We start from the raw sequence: 20208 nt of genomic DNA, 5'->3' as shown, positions 1-20208 counted from the left end.
TTTTTATCAACGTTAAAACTCGCGAGTTAAAGCATTGTTCTGTCTAATGCGTCGATTTTTTGTTTAACGCATTATCAAATTCACACGATATTAGCGGTCCCTCGATAAGTGCGCCAGTCGCGGCGGTGACGTCGCGCAGCGATGCCAGACTCACAAAGTCTTGAACTACTTTAATAGCACGTCTCGCCAAGAGTTGCGATTATTTGTCACGTAAGAAGATTAAGAGCGAAGTTTCCGCGGCGGCCGACGCTATTGTCGCACGTTACTATAAACGAGACACTGTCGAAATTAACAAGTTGCTGGAAATCATTATGCTTGCTGATAATCTTTCCTATGTACTTCTAATTACTCTTTAGAGTCCGTTATAATAACGCGATGTTAATATTGCGAATCTCGATTTTTTAGTATCGCGCGTTCTCTGCAAAATTTTTAAATTTTAATTAACCAACGATTCAATATATGTCAAGTGTGTTAGCAGTTCGTGGAGAATTCGTGATTGGTACAATAAATAATTGTTATAATAAATAAAAATAATTGTATATTAATTAAAATTAATTAATTAAAAATAATAATTATAAGAATTTTAAATATATGAAAGCTACGCGTATTTAAAAAAAATTAACGATATCCTAATTGTTCGGTTATATAATATGTATATATACTACATCAAGGTAATTATCGATCGCTCCTCGACGTCTCGAGCGCTTTTCGTTTCCGCGTTTTAACGAGCGAATCACGACGTGCCCTCCCCTCGATCGCAAATCGCGGGAGAAAGATCAAGCAGCCATGGCATTAATCATCAAGGAGCCATAATAAAGAGGTTATTATTATCCCCATTCTCTTCCCTCCTTCACGCCGACTTTGAATTTCTATCCCGGAATCATCCGGCGGGTATCAAACGAAACCAGTTGGCTCGACAGGCTCTCGTTGACAGAAAACGAATTGCTTTTCAATGGAAATCTAAAGCTGGGCGGGGATGGTCCAGATCGTAGGGGAAGGATAAAGGGGCAAGGGGGTCGAAGTTTCGGCGGGTGTGCTATCACGTCTAGCTAGCTCCTCGAGGTGTAAATTTCATTGAGATTGACTATCGATCGTGTCTCCTTCTTCGTGTCTCCTTCATCCCTTTCCCCTTTCTCCGATCACACGTTGCCCATCTTTGGAGTACCTCACTTTCCCCGGGTGTACTTATACAATTAGAACCGATTGGAATGGGGTGAGGGGGCATCCCGTTTCTTCTCTCTTCTTCGTCTTCGCCCGGAAAATTGATTCCCGTCTGTCCCTTCGCCGCTCTCTCCACTGTTCTGGCATTTTTTCCCTCTTTGACAATGGGTGGCGGATCGTTCGCTGCCGAGTCGTTGGCCATTCGTCCTCATCCGCGAAATTAGTTTGGAATTACGCGTAAGGAAAGGTAAAAGGGGAAAAGAAGGATGTGGTCGTAGTGGTTGTCAACCGGGGATAAATTCGTAACCTAAGTATCGCCGTTAATGAAAACAATATATCTTGAGTTTCTCTTGTGTGTGCGTCACTCTTTCTCTCCATTTCTTTATTTTTTACTTCTTATTTTGATTCACTCACATCTTTTTTTGTTTTCTCATAAATACATATATGTATGTTTAAAAAGTAGTTTGTTTTGCGTATTTTTGTTGGAAAAAGTTTGAATAACTGTTGACGCAGCGCAAAAGTAAATTACACATTCTATTGAATAACTTGTAAGCAGGTTTGAATAAGGTTCTTTTAAATCCGTAATAATTTTAAATATTACTGTATATTCTCTATTTATCGCGTCTCGCAAGCGTGATAATACAAATATATCTCTGCCTACCTTTTCTCGCTTCTCGTCTCTCTCCAACTTTCCCATTTTTCGCTCATTCCTTTTCCGTGATTATCCAGTCTCGCCTGCCTCCGTTTTTCGCCCCATCCCCCACGACGCGGTGTCCTCCGGCTAGAAGTTAGTAGACATTCTCAACCCTTCCCTCGCATCCATGTCACTCTTCCCTTCTATCCCCCCTCCCGTCATCCGGCGCTTCAGCTATCCTCACGCATTCTCCATTGTTCCCGCGTTTTCTTTCCGGGAATGACTACTCGCCGTTATTCGTAATACCACCCTTTTTAGGACGTGTCCTTCCCGTTCGTCTCACTTCTACTTACACATTCTTTTCAATGCCTCCTCTTCTCGGCGATGTTGATTAATGATCGCTCGAGGAGATGCTCGTGATAAATCGCGGAGAAATTCCGCGAGGAGGGCGCATTCGTCTGTATAAACCAGTCCTCGCGCGTATACGAGAAGAGATCAGTTCAATCTCGAGAAAATGAATTCTGTTTAACTGTGCGTTGAAAAATAGTCTAAATTCAAATAGCGTAATTTTTCTTCACATAGTCTTTTTACTGTTCATTATTTTATTCTACCAAAAAGAGATCTTCGTTATTTTTCGTTAAATTAATAATTTATATCAATGTTTATATCGATGAAGATGATCGTAACTAATATCTTTTTAATCTTCTTTTTTCAGGGGTCTAACTCGCGATCATTGATCGATACTCTAGATGTAGAAAACATCCTGAAGGTAAGTCTCGCATGCGAAAAGTCAAATCATTATATTTAAATAATTATCACGAAGTTATAACTAAAACGTACGATAAAGTTCCTTTGTCTCCCACGTACGTAATGCGAAATATTAGATAAATCAATTTCCCGATAAAAAAAAATATATATACATATATATTGTGAAACGTAATGCTCACGGAACATCAGCGGCTCGGTCTGAAGACTGATTGACCAACACCTGAACACCTTTCCGCGGACAAACGCACGAGATCAGATGTTGCGAGACGCAAGATCGTCGGGCTGTATCCAATGTCGAGTTTCCTTTCCCGGCTCGACGAGAGAGACTCATGCTCGATCAATAAGTCAATCTTTTCACCGATACGCAAGGCTATCTCGCATAGGATCGATTTACCATTCTTCGTTCACCTCCTGCGCGTCCGATCTTCGACAGCGATATTATGTCACGCCTTCGTGAGATAAGCGGTCTTGATTTTCCGTTAATCGAAACTTCACGAGAAACCTGCGATACACGATTCTCGTGGACGACAGTTACGCGCGCGAATTTTCGTTAACGACGACAGATTCTAATACTTACGAACGCGAACGAATTTATCTCGCTCTTTCTTTTTCTCTCTTTCTCTTGAGTCTCTTTTATCGCCCCTTTTTTTACGGAGATTAAGCAAAGAAAGACGTAGCGAGAATTCTCGGGGGGGCATCTCGCGGGAGGGAAAATCGCGGTGGTCTCTTTCGCGAAACCCACGTTCGACTTTTGTCGATTTCTAAGTAAAAGCCTCGAGTCCCTCCTCGCGAGTTGCTCTTCGTTAATCCAGAAATCAAGAAAAGAGATTGCATTTATCTTACTTGCCGGTGATCTTTCCGCTTTTACTGGCGAACTTTTTCCCGACGCGCTTCCTGTGCAGAAGTTTCTCGGAGCGAAAACTAAGTACGACGAAAGCACCGTTATCGTCGCTCGCGGTTTGCGGAGACTACCCGAGTTTCTTTAGCTCGGTTATTAATTAGTGTTGATACGGTTAAATGTACCGCCCGTTGTTCGCTTAATTATTAGTCCGAATAACTCGGAATTTTAGACTGAAGAATGCGATTAAACATTTTAATGGTTCGATGAAACTTTTATATCCGTGTATCGATCCAAGTCGCTTTACTGTCTCTTTTATGTGCGTTCAATGGTGCTTGTTAATAGAAAATTTATTAAAACGTAGCCCATGTGGACATTCCCAGGCAGTCTTGTCATACGAAGAAAGTTGCTCGGTTCTATATACGTATGATTATATTTATTGCATGATTTTTGTACATGTTCTGTGACACGCGACGCAATCAGTATCAATCAAAGAATTGTGTTATAAACAGTTTCGGCTTACATTTAGTAAATTATTTTTTCGCAAAAACTCGCGAATTCGTCGCTATTTATTGATTTTAATCAACCGTAAGTGGCAGAGAGATGAAGCAACGAAGAGGGTGATACGTCGTTTTGTTTAATAGATTTTTTTCATCGCGTAGCGAGTAAACAGACGAGAGAGAACCGTTATTCGCACTTCAACGATACGATTATGACAATCGCCTCACGCGAGATCGTAAATATTTTCCTAAACGCCAACGGCAAAAAACTGCAGCCACGGCTGTTTGCGCGCCGTGAGAAACGGAATTACGGTGGTAAAGAACGCGTCTTTACGCGGAGTGCCCCAGCCCCAGCCCCCCACTCCGGACTGCGCTCTCCGACAATGGGAATGCTGCGCACCTTCCTCGCTTCTGCCGCACCGTGGAAAGCGTCTTGTACGTGCTCGTTCGCGATAGCATCGGCGGCAAGACACGCGAACTTGGATTGCTTCGTCGAAGCGGGAAGAAGCGAAGAGATAAAAATAAAAGATGAGCGACTCTCTCTCTCTCTCTCTCTCTCTCTCTCTCTCGGATTAATTTGTGCGAGTCTTTCGTCAAAAATTAACGATAGATAAACAATAGATAAACACCGATGGTGCTGCTTTCGTACAATCGAATTATCATTTTTGCTCTCGCTTGGATTGTGAAATTGAGAGTGATGTCTTTTGTTTTAAACTGCTCCTTCAGTTTAGATTCAGCCGCGGAGCGTTAAATTATAAAAACGCGGAAACGCGCGGCGGTCACGTTAATTTCCTCGAAACACGGTACAACGGGTAGCAACAATATTAGAAAATTGCAAATTGCAGAGAGCCGCGGATTACGGAGCTACGTGTGCGTGTGTATATGCGATATCAATAATAAATACAGCTGGCGACTAAATTATCCGGGATAAGTAATTACGGTCGTAAATGCGATTCCGCGGCGGCGGAAGGGTAAACGTTTCAAAACGACACGTGAATTTATGGCGCCATTCGCGCGCGGCGCCAGGGCACGGCGGTCTACGCGAAATTTCCACGAGTGCGGAAACGAGGGGCGAGAAGGGGAGGGGGTCGTCCCCTGACACGCTCTCTCGGCGTGTCCGACGACGCGATGATTCACGCCACCGCGCCGCGGCCGGTCGTCCGCGTCGTGTCGCTTTCCCCGGGCACGATGTATCGTCGTGACGTCAGCATTAGGCTGAAAATAGTCGCATCCCGCAGGATTCTAATCCTTTGATCGCCGACGAATCCTCGGGGCAGGAGAGATAATTCCCGACGCGCCGCGCGCGTTGTTCTCTGGATTCGACATTTGAGTATATAACGGGATTTCAGTAGTCTACCGCTACCGAGAGAGAGGATCAGGCAAACGAGTTAGGGGTCGACGGGATCGTATGCTAATTTATGGATATGGTTTAATGGCGATTACGGGATCCGATAACATCGAACCCCAGCAGTCGTAACGTTGTGACAGTGTCAATCCTCCCCCCCCCCCGCCCGTCTAGATTGACGTCGCTCCGACACTTCGTTCGCCCGTGATTGATACTTTCGTCTGTGTATAGGGCGTTCCACGTGGGCGTTCGCGTGTAACCGGTTAGGGCTTTCCTTCACGAAATGTCAGTCGAGTCACCGGACAAAGTCATTTAACAGGGAAAAGGAAGATAAACTTTTGACGATTTTAATTAATTCCGGTTAATTTAGGGCTTCCTCTAACGATGGTTTGTGTCGGGTATATCTCGCAATTAAGAACTCGAGAATCACAAAAATTAGAGGCAAACACACGACACGAAAGAGCGGACCAAGGTGGCGGTCGAAAACGCAATATTATTAATTCTTTCAAAGAGGGAGTAACCGCTAAAATGAGAAGCCGCTGTACATCCCCATTTGTTTAACGAGCCAGACTCGTACAGAGAAGCACCGCCGCCTCCTCCCCCTTCCCCACGGATTTTTCCACTTTCAGCATGAATTTATGACGATGCCCGGCTGTACCCGAGTAGCCGGTACAGTTCTGCCTCTGAAATCTCTCCCTTCCTCTTTGTCTCCCTTGCCCGCTCCTCTTCGTCCCTCGTCCCTCTCGTCCGCGCCGCGGCAGCCGCGGGTTCGGTGCAGGAGCAGAAGCCCATGAATTATTCTCACGGCTCTGCCCGTGGGAAAATACGGGAGTTGCGCCAGTAGGCATCGTAAATGTGACTGCTAATTGCGCTTGCCTACTCCAACGACGACAATGACGACGACGACGACGACGACGACGATCGCTCTGGTTGGCTAGCTCTGAATATCACATTCTTCCATGACCACCTTCCATTTACTTCGGGATGCTTTTGTCTTCGGCATGGAGTCACTCGTATCGTTTTTACGTCTAGCACTTTTAACCCTTCGTCCGCATAGGTTTTTTTGGCACCTTACGCCGCATAGGTGGGTCGTTTTCGTTCTGACGTTTTTTTTTTAAGTGTTAAAGTGTTACAAAAAATCTGAAAAAATTCATGGAGGTAATTCAAACCTTCAATTTGAAGTATCAATCATAAAATTATAAACAATTTAATTTTTTACATAATTTATATTTAAAAAATGGAGCAACTACAACTACAACTTGTAAAATCATCTTTTACTAAAAAAATCATAACTTTAAGACAAATAAAGATATCGAAATGAATAAAAAAATAAATTGAAGGGGAAAAACGTACTTCTTTCATAAAAAAAATATTGCATGCAATTATTTTGAAATGAAGTGCTTAAGTGTTCGTCGCCAACCTCGTTTTTTTCAAGAATTACGTGTCTCCTGTGACGGCTGGAGGGGGTCTGGCGCCTTGAAACTCGGTAGGCGGGTTTTCGGGGAGCATAACTTTTTTTACGGATTTGCAGTGGCGCCCTCTTTACCCGTTTTCAAAAGTTACAACTACATTTGATTTTCGCCCGGACGAAAACGATCCACCTAGTGGGATGAAGGGTTAATAGTAACGTTTATTTACATCGAACACGTGAAAGCAATATTGTTGACCGAGAGTTGTAAATCCGTGAATTTTGGGAAATCTTACGTTAACGAAATTTTAACTGAGTATATACAAGTTTCAAAAGAATCGATTTGCGCCGCGAGTGTCAGTTCGTCGATTTAATGAATTTGTAGAAGAAATTCGATTTTTGGTCGAATTTGTTGGATCTTATATGAAAACGAACTTCCGCTTTTGGCTGCACGCCAATTTCCAAGGCTCTCTCGAAAGCGTTTGAGTATTAATTATTACTTGATAGACGTTTATCTACCGCGAGGCTGCAGCGCAACAGCGAAATCTTGGTGGGCCTAATACAGCGATTTATCGCACTTCGGACGGTGCGAAAAGCCCGTGACCTATATGAGCATAACAGTTACCTATCCAGTGACATTGAATTAATAATCGCTCTTTCGCGTGATAGAGTTGTTCGTACGGAACGAGGGTTGGGATACATTTTTTAAGGGACTTTACGACACTCGCGCGATTGTAACATACGGCTGAACAGTTTTTCCCGCCCAACTGTCATCGTGCTACTCGACCTAAGCGTCGGATCGATAAGAGCTTATAACCATCGGCGCGTTTGAGCCAGTTATCGAGAATGTGGAAACGTCAATCGTGGAATATGTGCGTTGCGCGCACGTCGATCGACGACATTTGTGCGATAAATTATATTCACGAGACGGAGAGAGGCTCGCGGGAACGAGGTGTGTAAAACAATGACGTGCCGTATCCTTAATCGGTGCCGCTTAAACGTGCACGCCGAGGATATTTAGGTCGGGCGTTGTTAATGAGGTCAATTCGACGTCGATTCAGTTAATTTAAGACTTTTATCGAAGCTACGCATTTGATGCGGGCAACTGGTTTCGATATAATTATACGAAGTTTTCTTTTTTATGTTCTCAAGCTATTACTGCCATAAAAGTAGATGAATAGATAACTTTTTACCATGTAGATACATCTATATTATACAAAATCTTGTCCTTTTTTTATACAAAAACAAGATAAAAGAGACGATATGAGCGAAAGAGATATGAGCAAAACTCACATATATCTCCACTTCCTGAGATTTATCTTTAAAGTTTCCGATACATTTTAGATAAATCGTCTGAGTTTCCTTCTATTTCGAAACACGAGTAAAAAAGCAACGTTAAATAATTACAGCTTTGTTGCATGATTACTACATAGATACGGGATAGAATTGCGCTTCCAACACAGTACCGTAAAAAATTGCGGAACGCGAGTTTCGCTTCCGTGCCCATCGGATAGAGGTATAGAGATTGTTATAGCTGGTTTAGACAGCGCGAGAGGAGCCTTAGTGTGAGGAGGGTTCTTCGTGAAAACGCGGGCGCGGGGAGGCGAAAGCGAGAAGGCTGGAAGACGGCAAGTGCAATTCCATCGCAAGTGAGCGGTGCCATCGGCCTGGCCGCGCGGTAACGGGTTCTCGCTCCTTCTCGCGTGCCTGGCATAATTACCGGCATTATACCTTCGCCGTACGTAAGGTACGCCGGTATAGTTACCCCCGAGTGTCGAATTGCGAGAAGTTTTTGTCGTCGTTGATGAATTGCCAAATTACCGGGACTCCAGGTTGTTCTGTCGTCCCTCGCGCCAGCTGCCGTTGTAGTTTTCAACAATCGCGAGGAAATCGCGTCCCGCTCGCCGCTTGTAATTTCCGCCCGTGTAGTTGTTCCCCCTCGCCGAAGTGGGCCGAAAGATTTAGGGTTGGCAGTAAGGTTGAGCGAACGAAATTAACTTGTCTAGAGCGGTTACGATCATTTAATCTAAAAAGTTACAGACGACTTTTGGCGAATTTCACTTCAAAATCAAAAGAATCGACGAAATATATTTCTACCGTATTTTTCGGTTTATTTGAAAAAGGGGAGTTTAGTTTAATAAAATTTAACTCGAGAGTCCTTCTTTCCCTCTCGGCGGTGATCTTCGACAAGTAGATAGAAATAAGCCTTATACAGTCGGGCTGGTTCTTTTATACCTAATAATATTATTCGCTTGAATTTATGTACATTTTTTCGCTTCAGCAAGATCTTTGATATAGTATTCAAATGCTGTCTCGGGGATAAGAGCAACTTTTTTCCTGTACATCCACGACAAGAAATTGCTGCGTAGGCAGAGCGAAAGTTCCGTTGCGAAAGCTGGGAGTTACGTGGTAATCCCTTGATACGCTAGGAGGGATAGACAGTGCGCCGCGCGTAACTTATCAGACTGGTAAGAGGTGCATTAAAATCGCCCTTTAGCGTAACGAGCGGGTGCGACTTGCAAATTTCTCGCCGCGGTCGAGTTTCTTTCTCGTTTTTTCCCGCGGGCTCGTTGCCCGCCGGCTTCCTCTCGCGTGTCCGGCATAATTGTCGTATCGTCGGCTGGCTTCAAAGTCTCCGTGAAGTACTCCGGAGAGCTTTCATCCAGTTAGTGGGTCATGAAGACGTTCCAATTTAATGATTAAAAGAAAATTGAATTGAAAGAAATGAACACACATTATAATTTTCAAAAGAATTTTATTGCATGTAATATAGAAATGTTAGATTTATACAAGCTTTATATATACCAGAGTTGAGGCAAATCGTAAGATTTTTGTAAGGGACGGAGGTCTCTATCACACACACGGGTACATTCTCGATTCTCCCTAATCCGGAAGCGATTTCTCTCGCTTTATTTTTTTGTCACGATGGCCGCGTCCATTATTCATTCGCAAATTCGACGTTTATTCGCTCGATATCGTGCCGCCGATAAATTCCTCATTCGTAGCGCGTGCAATTTGCATAACTCGATGTCGTCCTTCGTGCGTCGCGCGGATATAAATTATTGGCCCGTGTAAATCATCCGTACGAAACACGCCCGCGAGAGAGCGAGAGAGAGAGACGAGAGATGACTCAACCCTTGGGAATTTCTTTCCTCTCTCTTTTCTCCTTCCCTCTTTGGATTGGCATGCGAGTCTCTTCCGTCAGGCTCGTCTTTATTAGGTATGCACCGACGATGCAACCGCACGCGCTTTGGCAGGAATAGCAAGAATGGGTAATTCGATAAAGAAGCAGTTTTATCGAACTCGAATGTATTATCGGTCTTCTAACTTGCCCGAGGGTATATTCAAGTTTTGTATTTTAATGGAGTATATAAAAATAATAAATTGGAAAGAATATTTTACAGATTGATTACAGTAAAAAATAAATATAATTTTATGAGAGGAGATGCATTATATATATACATATTAATTAATATTAGATTTATAATATTTTTAGCGCTTTTCCGCGTTTGGATATTTTAATAGATTTGAAGTTAGGAAAAAAAAGCAGTTTTCTTTAAGCAAAATCTCTTATCTGAGTGCACTCTCATAGCATCAGCAACACGCCAATGTCGTTCAAGTTTCCCTGTCCTTTCCATCCGTTTCCTGCGAAACCGTCGACTTTTATCGGCACGTCGATGTCGTGCGTTGCGTTTCCATCGGAGTAACAAGTTTCACGGACCAATGGATCTGCAGTCGAAATTAAATTGCACTCCGGGGAGTTGGCGATTACTCACTTTCTGCGCGATACTCTGCGCGCGACCATCGCCTGTCGATAATTGAGTATCGGTTTTGTACGTAATAATAGCGAGAGGGCTTACATAGGGAATGTATATACGTGTGTATGTACATTTATGCTCGCGCGTGCGCGCGCGCGTCTGTATATGTGTACACACATATGTGTGTGTACAGGTGCATAGCTGGCGCCGAATAATTATGCGTTACAATGCCGGCCGCAGTTCTGCAATTTAATATTTTTGGAATATCGAAAAGAAAATCCTACAAAATAATCGATACACGTGCACAGTTGAAAGCGAATATAATATACTTTTGATCTGTTGCAGTTTATAAATTTTGTTCGTATGTAAGTAATTTGCTTTTCTAATCAAGTGTCTCGTTGGAGTCGCGTATACGCGCCAAAAAGGCGATCTTAATTCTGCTACTGTCCATTTCTATCAACGTAGATTAACTTTAATCTCGATTTAACTTACATTTTCATCTTTTCTGGTCTTAAGAATTAGAGACAGATAAAAAGTAAAGTTAAATCGAGATTAAAGTTAATCTGCATTGATAGAAATGAACATAAGTGATTTATTCGGGTATCGATTAATGATAATCTCTGCTTTTGATTACCAATCAAATTGTCATTGGCAATATATTGCGCTCGCTGTTATTATTATCATCGATGTTCGCGGCTTATTTCGCGGTTTTCGAATAATTTGACGTTTTACGTCGGGACTGACAGGGGGAGGATGCGCATCCAGAGCATGAAACGCTTGGTTCCGTTTCGCGGCAGATACTGATGTCGTTGCTACTCCGCGAGCCCGTACTAATACGATACCACGCATTTGACGAAATTACAGGGCAATTTCCATCTAGAACAATACACATTCTCTTGAATGCGAGACATTATTGATATTATCGTGCCACGTTTTTTTTTACAATTCGTAACATAATGTTTATTATATGTGACCGGATCGGGGATCTTTTCTTTACGCCGCAAGCAGCCAAGCATTAAATTGAACGCCGGCGGTAAATTGCACGGTAAAGAAGCCCGAGTCTGAATCACCGTGAGCATTGGACGGAGGAGAGTTAAGAGACCGTCTGTCGTTTTTATCTCTCTAATAATAACGTAATCAAAATCGATGCGCCGCACGACGACGTTATGAAAAAGAGAGAAGGCTAAAACACACACACATGAATACGCACCGCTGCATGCTGCTACATCAAATTGTATTACGTTTATCGATTCGGAGATTCGAGTAATCGTATTTCCATTAGACTTATTTCAAATCTATTTTCAAGCGAAATTAATAATTCTGGCGAATTCGCGATACGGAGCGTGGTACATAGCTGAAAAATTAAATTCGCGGAGCATCGAGTTTTCGATACGCGTTTATTATTATTAATTTATCACACATCAGATATCACGTAACGATTTGGCTGATGGTGCGAGACGCTCGGCGCGGTGCGCGGCCTATTATTTACATTACGCGGTTACCTTGATGTTTCGCGCGGCGCGACCGAGGTTGCGGCGGTCGGGCGCGCGGGCAGACAGGTAGATGGAGTGAGCCGCATGACGACGCATTATTCTTTGAAACGTGAAAGCGACAAGGTGCGAGCGCGATACGATACGTCTCAATCGCGATTATTCCTTACGAAAACTCGACGATGCCGCGATGATCAGATCGCGCGACGACTCGTTATCGAAGTGATACGATCGTTCGCCAAAACGAATGTCTTATTTCGCGAAATTGATGTACTTGAATCTATATAAATCTAGCTCGTCTATTACTTTTGTATTGAAACTTCTGAATGACACATGTCGGATCGAGTAACGAATAAGAGATGTGTGATGTACCGGCTGTTTAATAATTGGCACGTGCTTCTTCACGGGATTGCGTACGATGTTGAATCCAAATTCGAATAGTCCTTTTGTTTTGTGTAATTTTTAATTCGACTTTATGAATCGCGTCGTATCGTGTGGTACAAACTGGTTTAAAAAAATTTTTTTGTTCGAGGTTCCGTTAATTTACGAAACGTCGCGAATGTGTCGAGGCTATAAACTGCGACATTAACAGTTTTCGAACTGTAAACAGAGCGGAAAATGAAGTTTCTTACGGATTAAATTTTAGAGATAGACCTTTCTCAATTCGGAATCGTAATTTGAAACTTTGTGTTGTCAAGAAAGTATATATTAAAATTTTAAAAGTGTGACAAGTGACTTTTATATCCTCATTGTAGAATTCGACTTGAGTTTTTACTATAATCAACGTATGTTCGACACAAGGTAAGCCGAATTATTGATCCGGAAATCGCGAACGCGTACATTATACGCATTTCTAGATTTGCTCGTCTCGATTCTTTTTTTTTTGCTGGTGTTTCCGGCTTTTAGGGCTTTATTTTCCGCGAACGTCGAGTGCGCCGCCGATCGCACGTAAGAACGTAAGCACTTCGCCGCGAGGGCTTTTGTCTCGTCGGCTCTTTGTTTCCCGTCGACGGGTGTCTCCTCGGCGGGTCAATGAATCGGCCTGCGCGCCGCGACGACGCGCGCGCCCGCCCGTGGAAATGCATTTCGTTCGATGCTTCGGGAACGTGGCGCATTGTTCGACAGTTTGCGACTTCGTGCCGACGTCGTGTTGGTCGTCCTCCCTATCGCACATCCATGGTATACGTGGTTATGTGTGTGAATGCGTTATATTAAATTGTCCCTGAAAATGTTCAATCTTTTCCCACACATTTTATACCCTTATTTTATTCTGTAAGTTTCTATGGCTATAGAGAGGCATAATTTTGGTTTCAAAAACATTATATAAACGTAAAATGTTTTTTAAATTTATTTTTATAACTAAAGTATAGAATTTTGAAGAAAAATTATTCATGTTTAAATATTTAACTAATATTTAATTATCTTCTCCGTTCTACTACAAAATCTCCGTTTTTTTTTAATAAAAAATTTGAGACGCTATCCATTTTATGCTTTTTTGTTTCAAGCATATTAAGCATTTTGGTATAATCAAGCTGAGTACAAACTAAAATTCTGCTTCAAAAAGTCTAATCGAAATTAAACGGAGGGTGGGAATTTACCGTCGCTTGCAATGTAACTTTAGATATCTAAAAGTCGCCACCTGCTGTAGGGCGTGTGTGTATGCATCAATAGGAGGCATTTGCGTTTGGATGCTCACACTCGTGTGGAATTCGTCCGGCGAGGCTCTGTTCGTGGACATTGACGTAATCGTGTCCTAGTTGCACCAGTCGCTATTACGTAAACGTGTTGTTATCGAATCGCGACCGCTTCTTTCTCTCGTGCCTCGGGAGAGGCGCGAAGAAATGGGGATTCGTCATCCCTTCGTGAATCGCGCGTCAGTTATGCTGATATCTTTCCTCAATATTTGCACATTGATTACCATCATATGTTACAAATGTAATCTCGTCATGTATTATCATCTCCTGCCGAGTAGCTTAACTTTAGAATGCGTGCCCTGTGATGAACGTGATGAACGTTTGATCGAAAACTCAAATAGCGAGAGGGTATTTTCAATAAATTGAAATCGAGTACTGTTGAGAGATAAAAGCATTTAAAGTTTACTTAAAATTAACGTAGAGAAAAGAAAAACGATTTGAAAGTGTCGAAAAAGATAAACGCAAGATCTTGAGGATCGTTATACGCATTCTAGAGGATTAATTGAGCCGATTCGTTAACTTACGAGACAAAAAAAATAGATCTCACTGAATTATTTGACCATTCTTCTCTGACCATTGTTTTTTTTGTCGTTCCAGGAGATGGCTGTGCCACTCACGCCATTGACGGCGATCGCACAGACACCGCGGAAGGAGCACGAGTCCAAGTTCACCTTCAACCCCCATCTGGCGAAGGTAAGAATCAATCGATATATCTACCCACTCACTCACCGTAACTGGCTCTTACATCTCGCCGATCAAAATAGCAAACGGGGAATCGAGAGTAATCACTACTCCGTTTGAAAAAGCGCTTTGACGTTCGCGATTGCTGAAGCTAAAGAGGACGCCTTAATCCTATCTATGTTACCAGCTATTTCATAGAGAGAATATTTCCGGTTTAGTGGCAAATAAGATTTTTTTTCTATTGTTATCTTTTTTGCGATTTTTTATTCGAAGTAGTAGTAGTAATAAAACAGAGGGTACAAGAATGAAACAATACAAGATGCTTTTGAAAGCTATAAATAATGATTTTATTTAGTTCCGAAGTGAAACGTTCGCTTTTTGCACGGCGGGGAAAGAGTTACAGTTTATCGATCATGATATTAGAATTCAAACGAAGCAGAGAACCTTGCGACGTATATATCGCGGTAACGTTTCAATCACAAAATAGCGTGAACGTGAACTTCGTTGTCGAGAGCGCACATATTTTTGGGAAAAGCGAGAGGGACGAGTGTGCAAAACGGGGCGAGATTGACTTCGCGCCTGTCTCTCTCGCGAGCGTGATAACTCCACAAGCGTGATATCGATCGAGCGGCAACATTTTCGGATCGTTCGTGCCACTTGGCGTGATGTCAAGCGTCGCTCGGTGTGTCGGTGTGCGTACGCGTGTGTGTAATTCCGCACGTGCATACGTGTATATATGTAAAGACAGCGAGTTTTGTCGAGAGAGGCAATCGCGTAATGTCTTATTTGCATGCGTGAATTAGCATTTTACGAGTGGCTCGAACGCTAATCTCGCATTAAATCACAGTGATAACGCAGAGATTCGCGATAATCGTACGCGATGTAGTCGAATCTACGCGCGTATACGTATAATACGTCGCACACATATATTACTACTTCCATATGAATGATTGGTACCAAGAAGAGAGATTTTGGTATTACGTTTAATTAGTTACCGATATGTTCATCACTTCGCAATTAGCATATAATTTCTAATGACAAATTTGAATGAAATTATTGGCGCGTTGACATTTGCGGAGATGTTTAGCCGATCGTCTAATTGAGCGTTTAATCGATCGGAATTCGCGTTCGGTTACCGTTGTTGAAACACCGTTTTGACGGGCGGAACATTTGATACCTGGCGGGCGCGCGCGCGCGCGCGCGCGAGTAATTCTGGAGCAATCATGTCGGCCGGGTGGGAAATGTCTCGGATCGCATTAATTCGAGCTAGGTCCCGTGCTACTTGGCAACGTATCAAGCGTTTGCTGCTCTCAAAAGCTGCAGCGCGCGGGCCATAACGCGCGGCGCAGGGAGGGACGCGGGGTTGAAGCGGCAGGGTCGACTGATGCTCGGTGAAAGAGAGAGAGAAGGCGCCCGTAAGAGCATCGGTTTAATTCGCGGTACGTTTTTCTCGCAGCGGCGTCTCTTTTGCGGTGATACTCATCCGACGTAAAAACCCCGTCGCTTGACCGCGCTGCGAAAAACGGTGTTACTTTGTAAATAAAATTGCGGACGAAACTAATCCGTCCGTTCACTCTTTTCAGCCGCTTGATAAAAATATCTGTCGCGATAACATTCATAAATAAAGCGGATCCGGCGGATCATTTACCTTCCCGATATGAAAATCTACACTTTGTGTGCAATCGTTTAGATACGAAAGAAACAGTTAAATTTATTTTTAATAGACGAAGTGTCAAGATTCTTTAAACTATAAAGACAATAAAATAGTTTATCTTATTGTCAAATGTGAAAAAATATTTAATTAAATGCATTATCGCACGAAATTAAATTGTTAGATTAGATTAAATTTTATTCTATTTTATAGTTTATATCTTTACAACATATATTTTACGATAATAAAATTAAAAAGCCATAAAATAGGTCGCAAAAACAAGAAAAAGAAGCTTATATATAAAAAGTAATGTACAAAGAATAAATTTGTTAAATGCCGAGTTTAAGAATAATTGCATATTGACTGAATATTGAACAACATAGCGATATACAAAGGAAGAAGAGGAAACAAAGGAGAGAAGGGGAAAGAGAATAAATGCATCATTTACTATTGAAAGGTTTAATGATTGCGTAAAAATTAGCTTCTAATTTATCCGCGTTATTTATCAATCGATCGGATTTCTGAAAGCTTTTATACTTTCACCGGCTTTTACTCACCGTTTATCACACGCTGTAAACGATTTATAACGTCTGGTAGGACTTTGCATGATATTTGCAGCCCAACACGCTGCAGAATACCGCATTGCGTATTATAAATTTGTTTCTCCTCCTCTCCTCGTCCCGCCTACGAGACTGCGGAAGGTTTGGCGAAGAGCTGGGGAAAAAAGTGCGCGCGATAAAAGAGGAGGGAAAGGAGACGCGGGACGACGAGACCGGAGCGAAATCGGCCTCGTAAAAGTGGATTAATTCGGACCGCCGTATATATGGTGTATATACATATATACCTTCCCGCCCGGGGGATCCTTTTTGCGTGCGCGAGTAAATTGTAATAATGGCCGAATGCAAAATCGCTGCCGGCGTTTTCTCCGCTCAAACGTCGCGAGAATTACTCGCGGACTTACCGGGGAATGAAATAGCGCGGGCGCGTTCGCGAAATTGCGTAGCGCCCGGCGCGGTGCATGGTTTCCGACCGGTGGTCAACTTCGCGCTCTCGCAGATGAAAGGAATTGTTACGCAGTATAATACCGGCTTTTTGTAGACGGTATAATTACCATTTAACAGGTAACTTAAGCAGGTGCGTGCGCTTTGTAATTCAGATGCACGCGTCGCGTGTGAGAGATATGGAAGTTTATCCTCTACTCTTTTCTAATTATTGTTACTCAAATTGATGAAATGTTTCGTGCAACGTAAACTATTAACAATGCAATTGCTATTCAATTGGAGTATAGCAGTGACAGTAATTTGTCATGTATAATAGCATTGTCGTTAGCCTGATTTTTTTGGTACGGTATTAATTTACGGTAGACACTTGGTTGCACGGCTGCAAGTTGATTATTCCGCGTGAAGTTTCGCGGTGGTACCGCCGAGACTGAGATGTTATTTCATTCGCGATTACAAGAATGCACGTAAAGGGTCGCAAAACCGCGCGATAAATTTCTATTATGCCCCGGGAGAAGGTGCTCCTTGGGTATCAAGGGAGACGCAGGGACGCGTTGTAAATTACTCGATGCGGAAACGAGAAGCGAGGAGACAAAGTACACTCTCTCGCGGTTCCCTTTACAAATTTTCCCAGATCCGTTTAATTTCCCGCTGTTGTTTTCACGACAACTTTCCCCCTTCGCTCCCTTTTGCAACGTCGAATCCTTACCGACGTATGTGTAAACTATGCCCGAGCTATTTGCCGTGTGTGCCATTTTGTAGAAGCGAATATAATTCCCGGTAGGTATGTGCGCGAGGACGTCTCGTTTGACGAGCTAGTTTCTAAGGACAGTAAATTGAATTCTGCAAGAAGGAATTGACCGAACCACGGTATGATCGGTTGGTTCTTTCCGGCGGAATACGATACGATCCTGAAAAGCCTGATTGTCCTGAGTGAACTCTCACGAGTTTTGAATTTTTCTTTTGCAGTTGACGGAAGTCGCCCCGCCAGAGCCTGCGAAGCCTCGTGAGTATCCACTTAAAGCTCTTTCTTTATCTTTTACACTTTCTACAAACTCTGCGTTTGATAAGTCATGCACACGAATGAGAGAGCGTGACATGTTCTCCCCGATTGTAATTCCTTCGTGCGGGAATATTACCGAGAGAAATATAATCATTTCTTTTGCGCATTACGCAAGCGTGTAACGAGAGTCATTTGCATCGACGTATAATTGGTAAACAGCCTCTCGTTTACGCGCACTTATTTTCATACGAAATCACTTGTTATATATGTATATGGGAATATTTAATGATTATTATCGCATCTTTTTCTTTCTTTCTTTCTTTCTTTCTTTTTTTTTTTCAAAATTGGACGCGCGGCAGAACCATCGTCACGCACACCGCTGCATGTTCAAGTTGAAGTTTTATTAACGTCAGCTCTGAACCCGTCGCTGTCAACTTTCGAGCCAGTATACCGCAATTTTTCGCGATAAAACACACGTTGTGTGTCAGAATACAGAATATAGGATCACCGGCGGACATAATTTCTGGTAACTGTCCGCTACATTCGCCGACGATCAAAACGCGACGCGCCGCGTATATTGCTCGAAATGATATTTTAAACTTTTGCGACAGTTTTAAATACATATCCGCTTAACAGCGTGTTTAAAAAAAAAAAAAGAAAAAAAAAGATCGGAGAAGCACTCGTTGCAGCGGAACGCGCGCCACCGAACGTAAAACCTGTGGATTCCGCGCAAAATCCCCCAATCGTCGATTTCGCGTGTGCGATTTCATGAATCAGCCATTCGACCTCTGACATTCGTTCATTTAGCCGCTTAAGCGCGCGAAATACGCGTTATTTATTTCGCTCGTGCGATCCTCGCGCGACTCATTATTTATCACGGTTACGCGGGCCGCTACGCACGAAACTCGGTTCTCTATATATAGTTAATCTCGTTTTCTTGCAACGTTTGTATCACTGTGAATTCATAGCTAGATGTTTAATTTAAACATCAAACACTTCAGAATAATCTTAATTTTATCACAAATAGTCTGAGTGAAAGAACTTCTATTTTTAATATTTTATTGGAATAAATAGATTGAGTTTTAATGGACATGGATACCCCAAATATTAGAATTCGCATCATATGATTGTAAGTTCTTCGCGTGAAAGATTGCGATAAGGAATAACGGATTTTCACGGAAATACTTTTACGTCGGTTATGTGCGATAAAAGGGTAACGACGGCTTGAAAGCGTTAATATTCACATTGGAAGCATTTAAATATTTGACATTTGCTCGCGAGTACTACCGCAGCGCACCGGAAACCTTTCGGAGCGCGCAATACTTTTATATACATTAAATTCGACGTTACGGACACTCTCGGGGGATACGTTACTTATTAAAAGTAAATTAACACTCTGTGTGTTAATATTCGCATTAATATTAATGTTAATGTCACGATTCACTAACATGATATGTTTCGTCGAACGAATAACCTGTTTATGCAGGAATTAATTACAGACCCCATCGAGAGTTGCATTCATTACAGCAAAATAGTAAAATAGGCTTTGATCGATCAAACTGATTAGGGCGCGAAATCGATTTTCGCGTCGAGCGAATCATTTTCGAAGGAATCGAAATCTTCAAGAAGATCTACGGCCGCTTCGCTTAACGAGCACGTAAGATCGCGAGAGAAAGATCTGCGGATTCGTCGATATTGCGGCATTTTGAAACGTGGCGGAAAGGGTTACTGTTTCACGAATTAACCATTCCCTCTCTCTCTGCCTTTTCCCATCGCCGTTTCCTGCCTGATACTCGAATTATAGTGGCCACTTTACAACGACTATTATCAGGGTTACAACCACCCCTCGTCAACGATCGGGAGTCGGGACGAATTTGCTTCTCGTTGGGTAAATTTGAATTAGTCCCCCCGCGATAAGCTTATTTCGCGCCCTTTACACGATTGTGTTGTGTGCGAAAATGGCGTTGATTAAAGGAGCAGAGATTTGATTCTTAAAAATAGGGGATGAGCTATTACTGACAATGAGTATCTTTTTTTAAATTTTTATTATTGTATTTTCTTTTATAAATAAGGAACATATTGAGATGACAAGCGGTGTATGTATAATATTTTAATATATAGATTCTAATAATATAGTAGAATTATAGTAGTAATAATAATAAAATTCTTTTTATATTTTATAAAAACATATGAAGTATAAACAAGATATTTTAGTGATCATTATAAAAATGATCAAATGCATGATAATTATTCTAACAGAAGATTAATGGTTGCGCCAA

The 20208-nt window shown here is 42.3% G+C and overlaps 1 protein-coding gene across 5 annotated transcripts in view; it reads left to right on the top strand.

Annotated features, from left to right (window-relative positions):
• Lilli (AF4/FMR2 family member lilliputian) overlaps window positions 1–20208 on the top strand; it is a 209824-nt gene that overhangs the window by 130463 nt on the left and 59153 nt on the right. For all 5 annotated transcript variants that reach the window (XM_077408926.1, XM_077408929.1, XM_077408927.1 and 2 more), the window contains 3 exons: window positions 2511–2564; window positions 14194–14289; window positions 17896–17932. In XM_077408926.1, coding sequence (XP_077265052.1) covers window positions 2511–2564; window positions 14194–14289; window positions 17896–17932 — 187 coding nt within the window. The remainder of the gene's footprint in view (window positions 1–2510; window positions 2565–14193; window positions 14290–17895; window positions 17933–20208) is intronic.

The sequence above is a fragment of the Temnothorax americanus genome, unplaced genomic scaffold (genome assembly GCF_048541705.1).
Source record: "Temnothorax americanus isolate GAGA-0224 unplaced genomic scaffold, ASM4854170v1 Scaffold25, whole genome shotgun sequence".
Lineage (NCBI taxonomy): Eukaryota > Metazoa > Arthropoda > Insecta > Hymenoptera > Formicidae > Temnothorax > Temnothorax americanus.
Note: the sequence above shows the minus strand (reverse complement) of the source record. Positions and strands in the feature narration are given on the sequence as shown.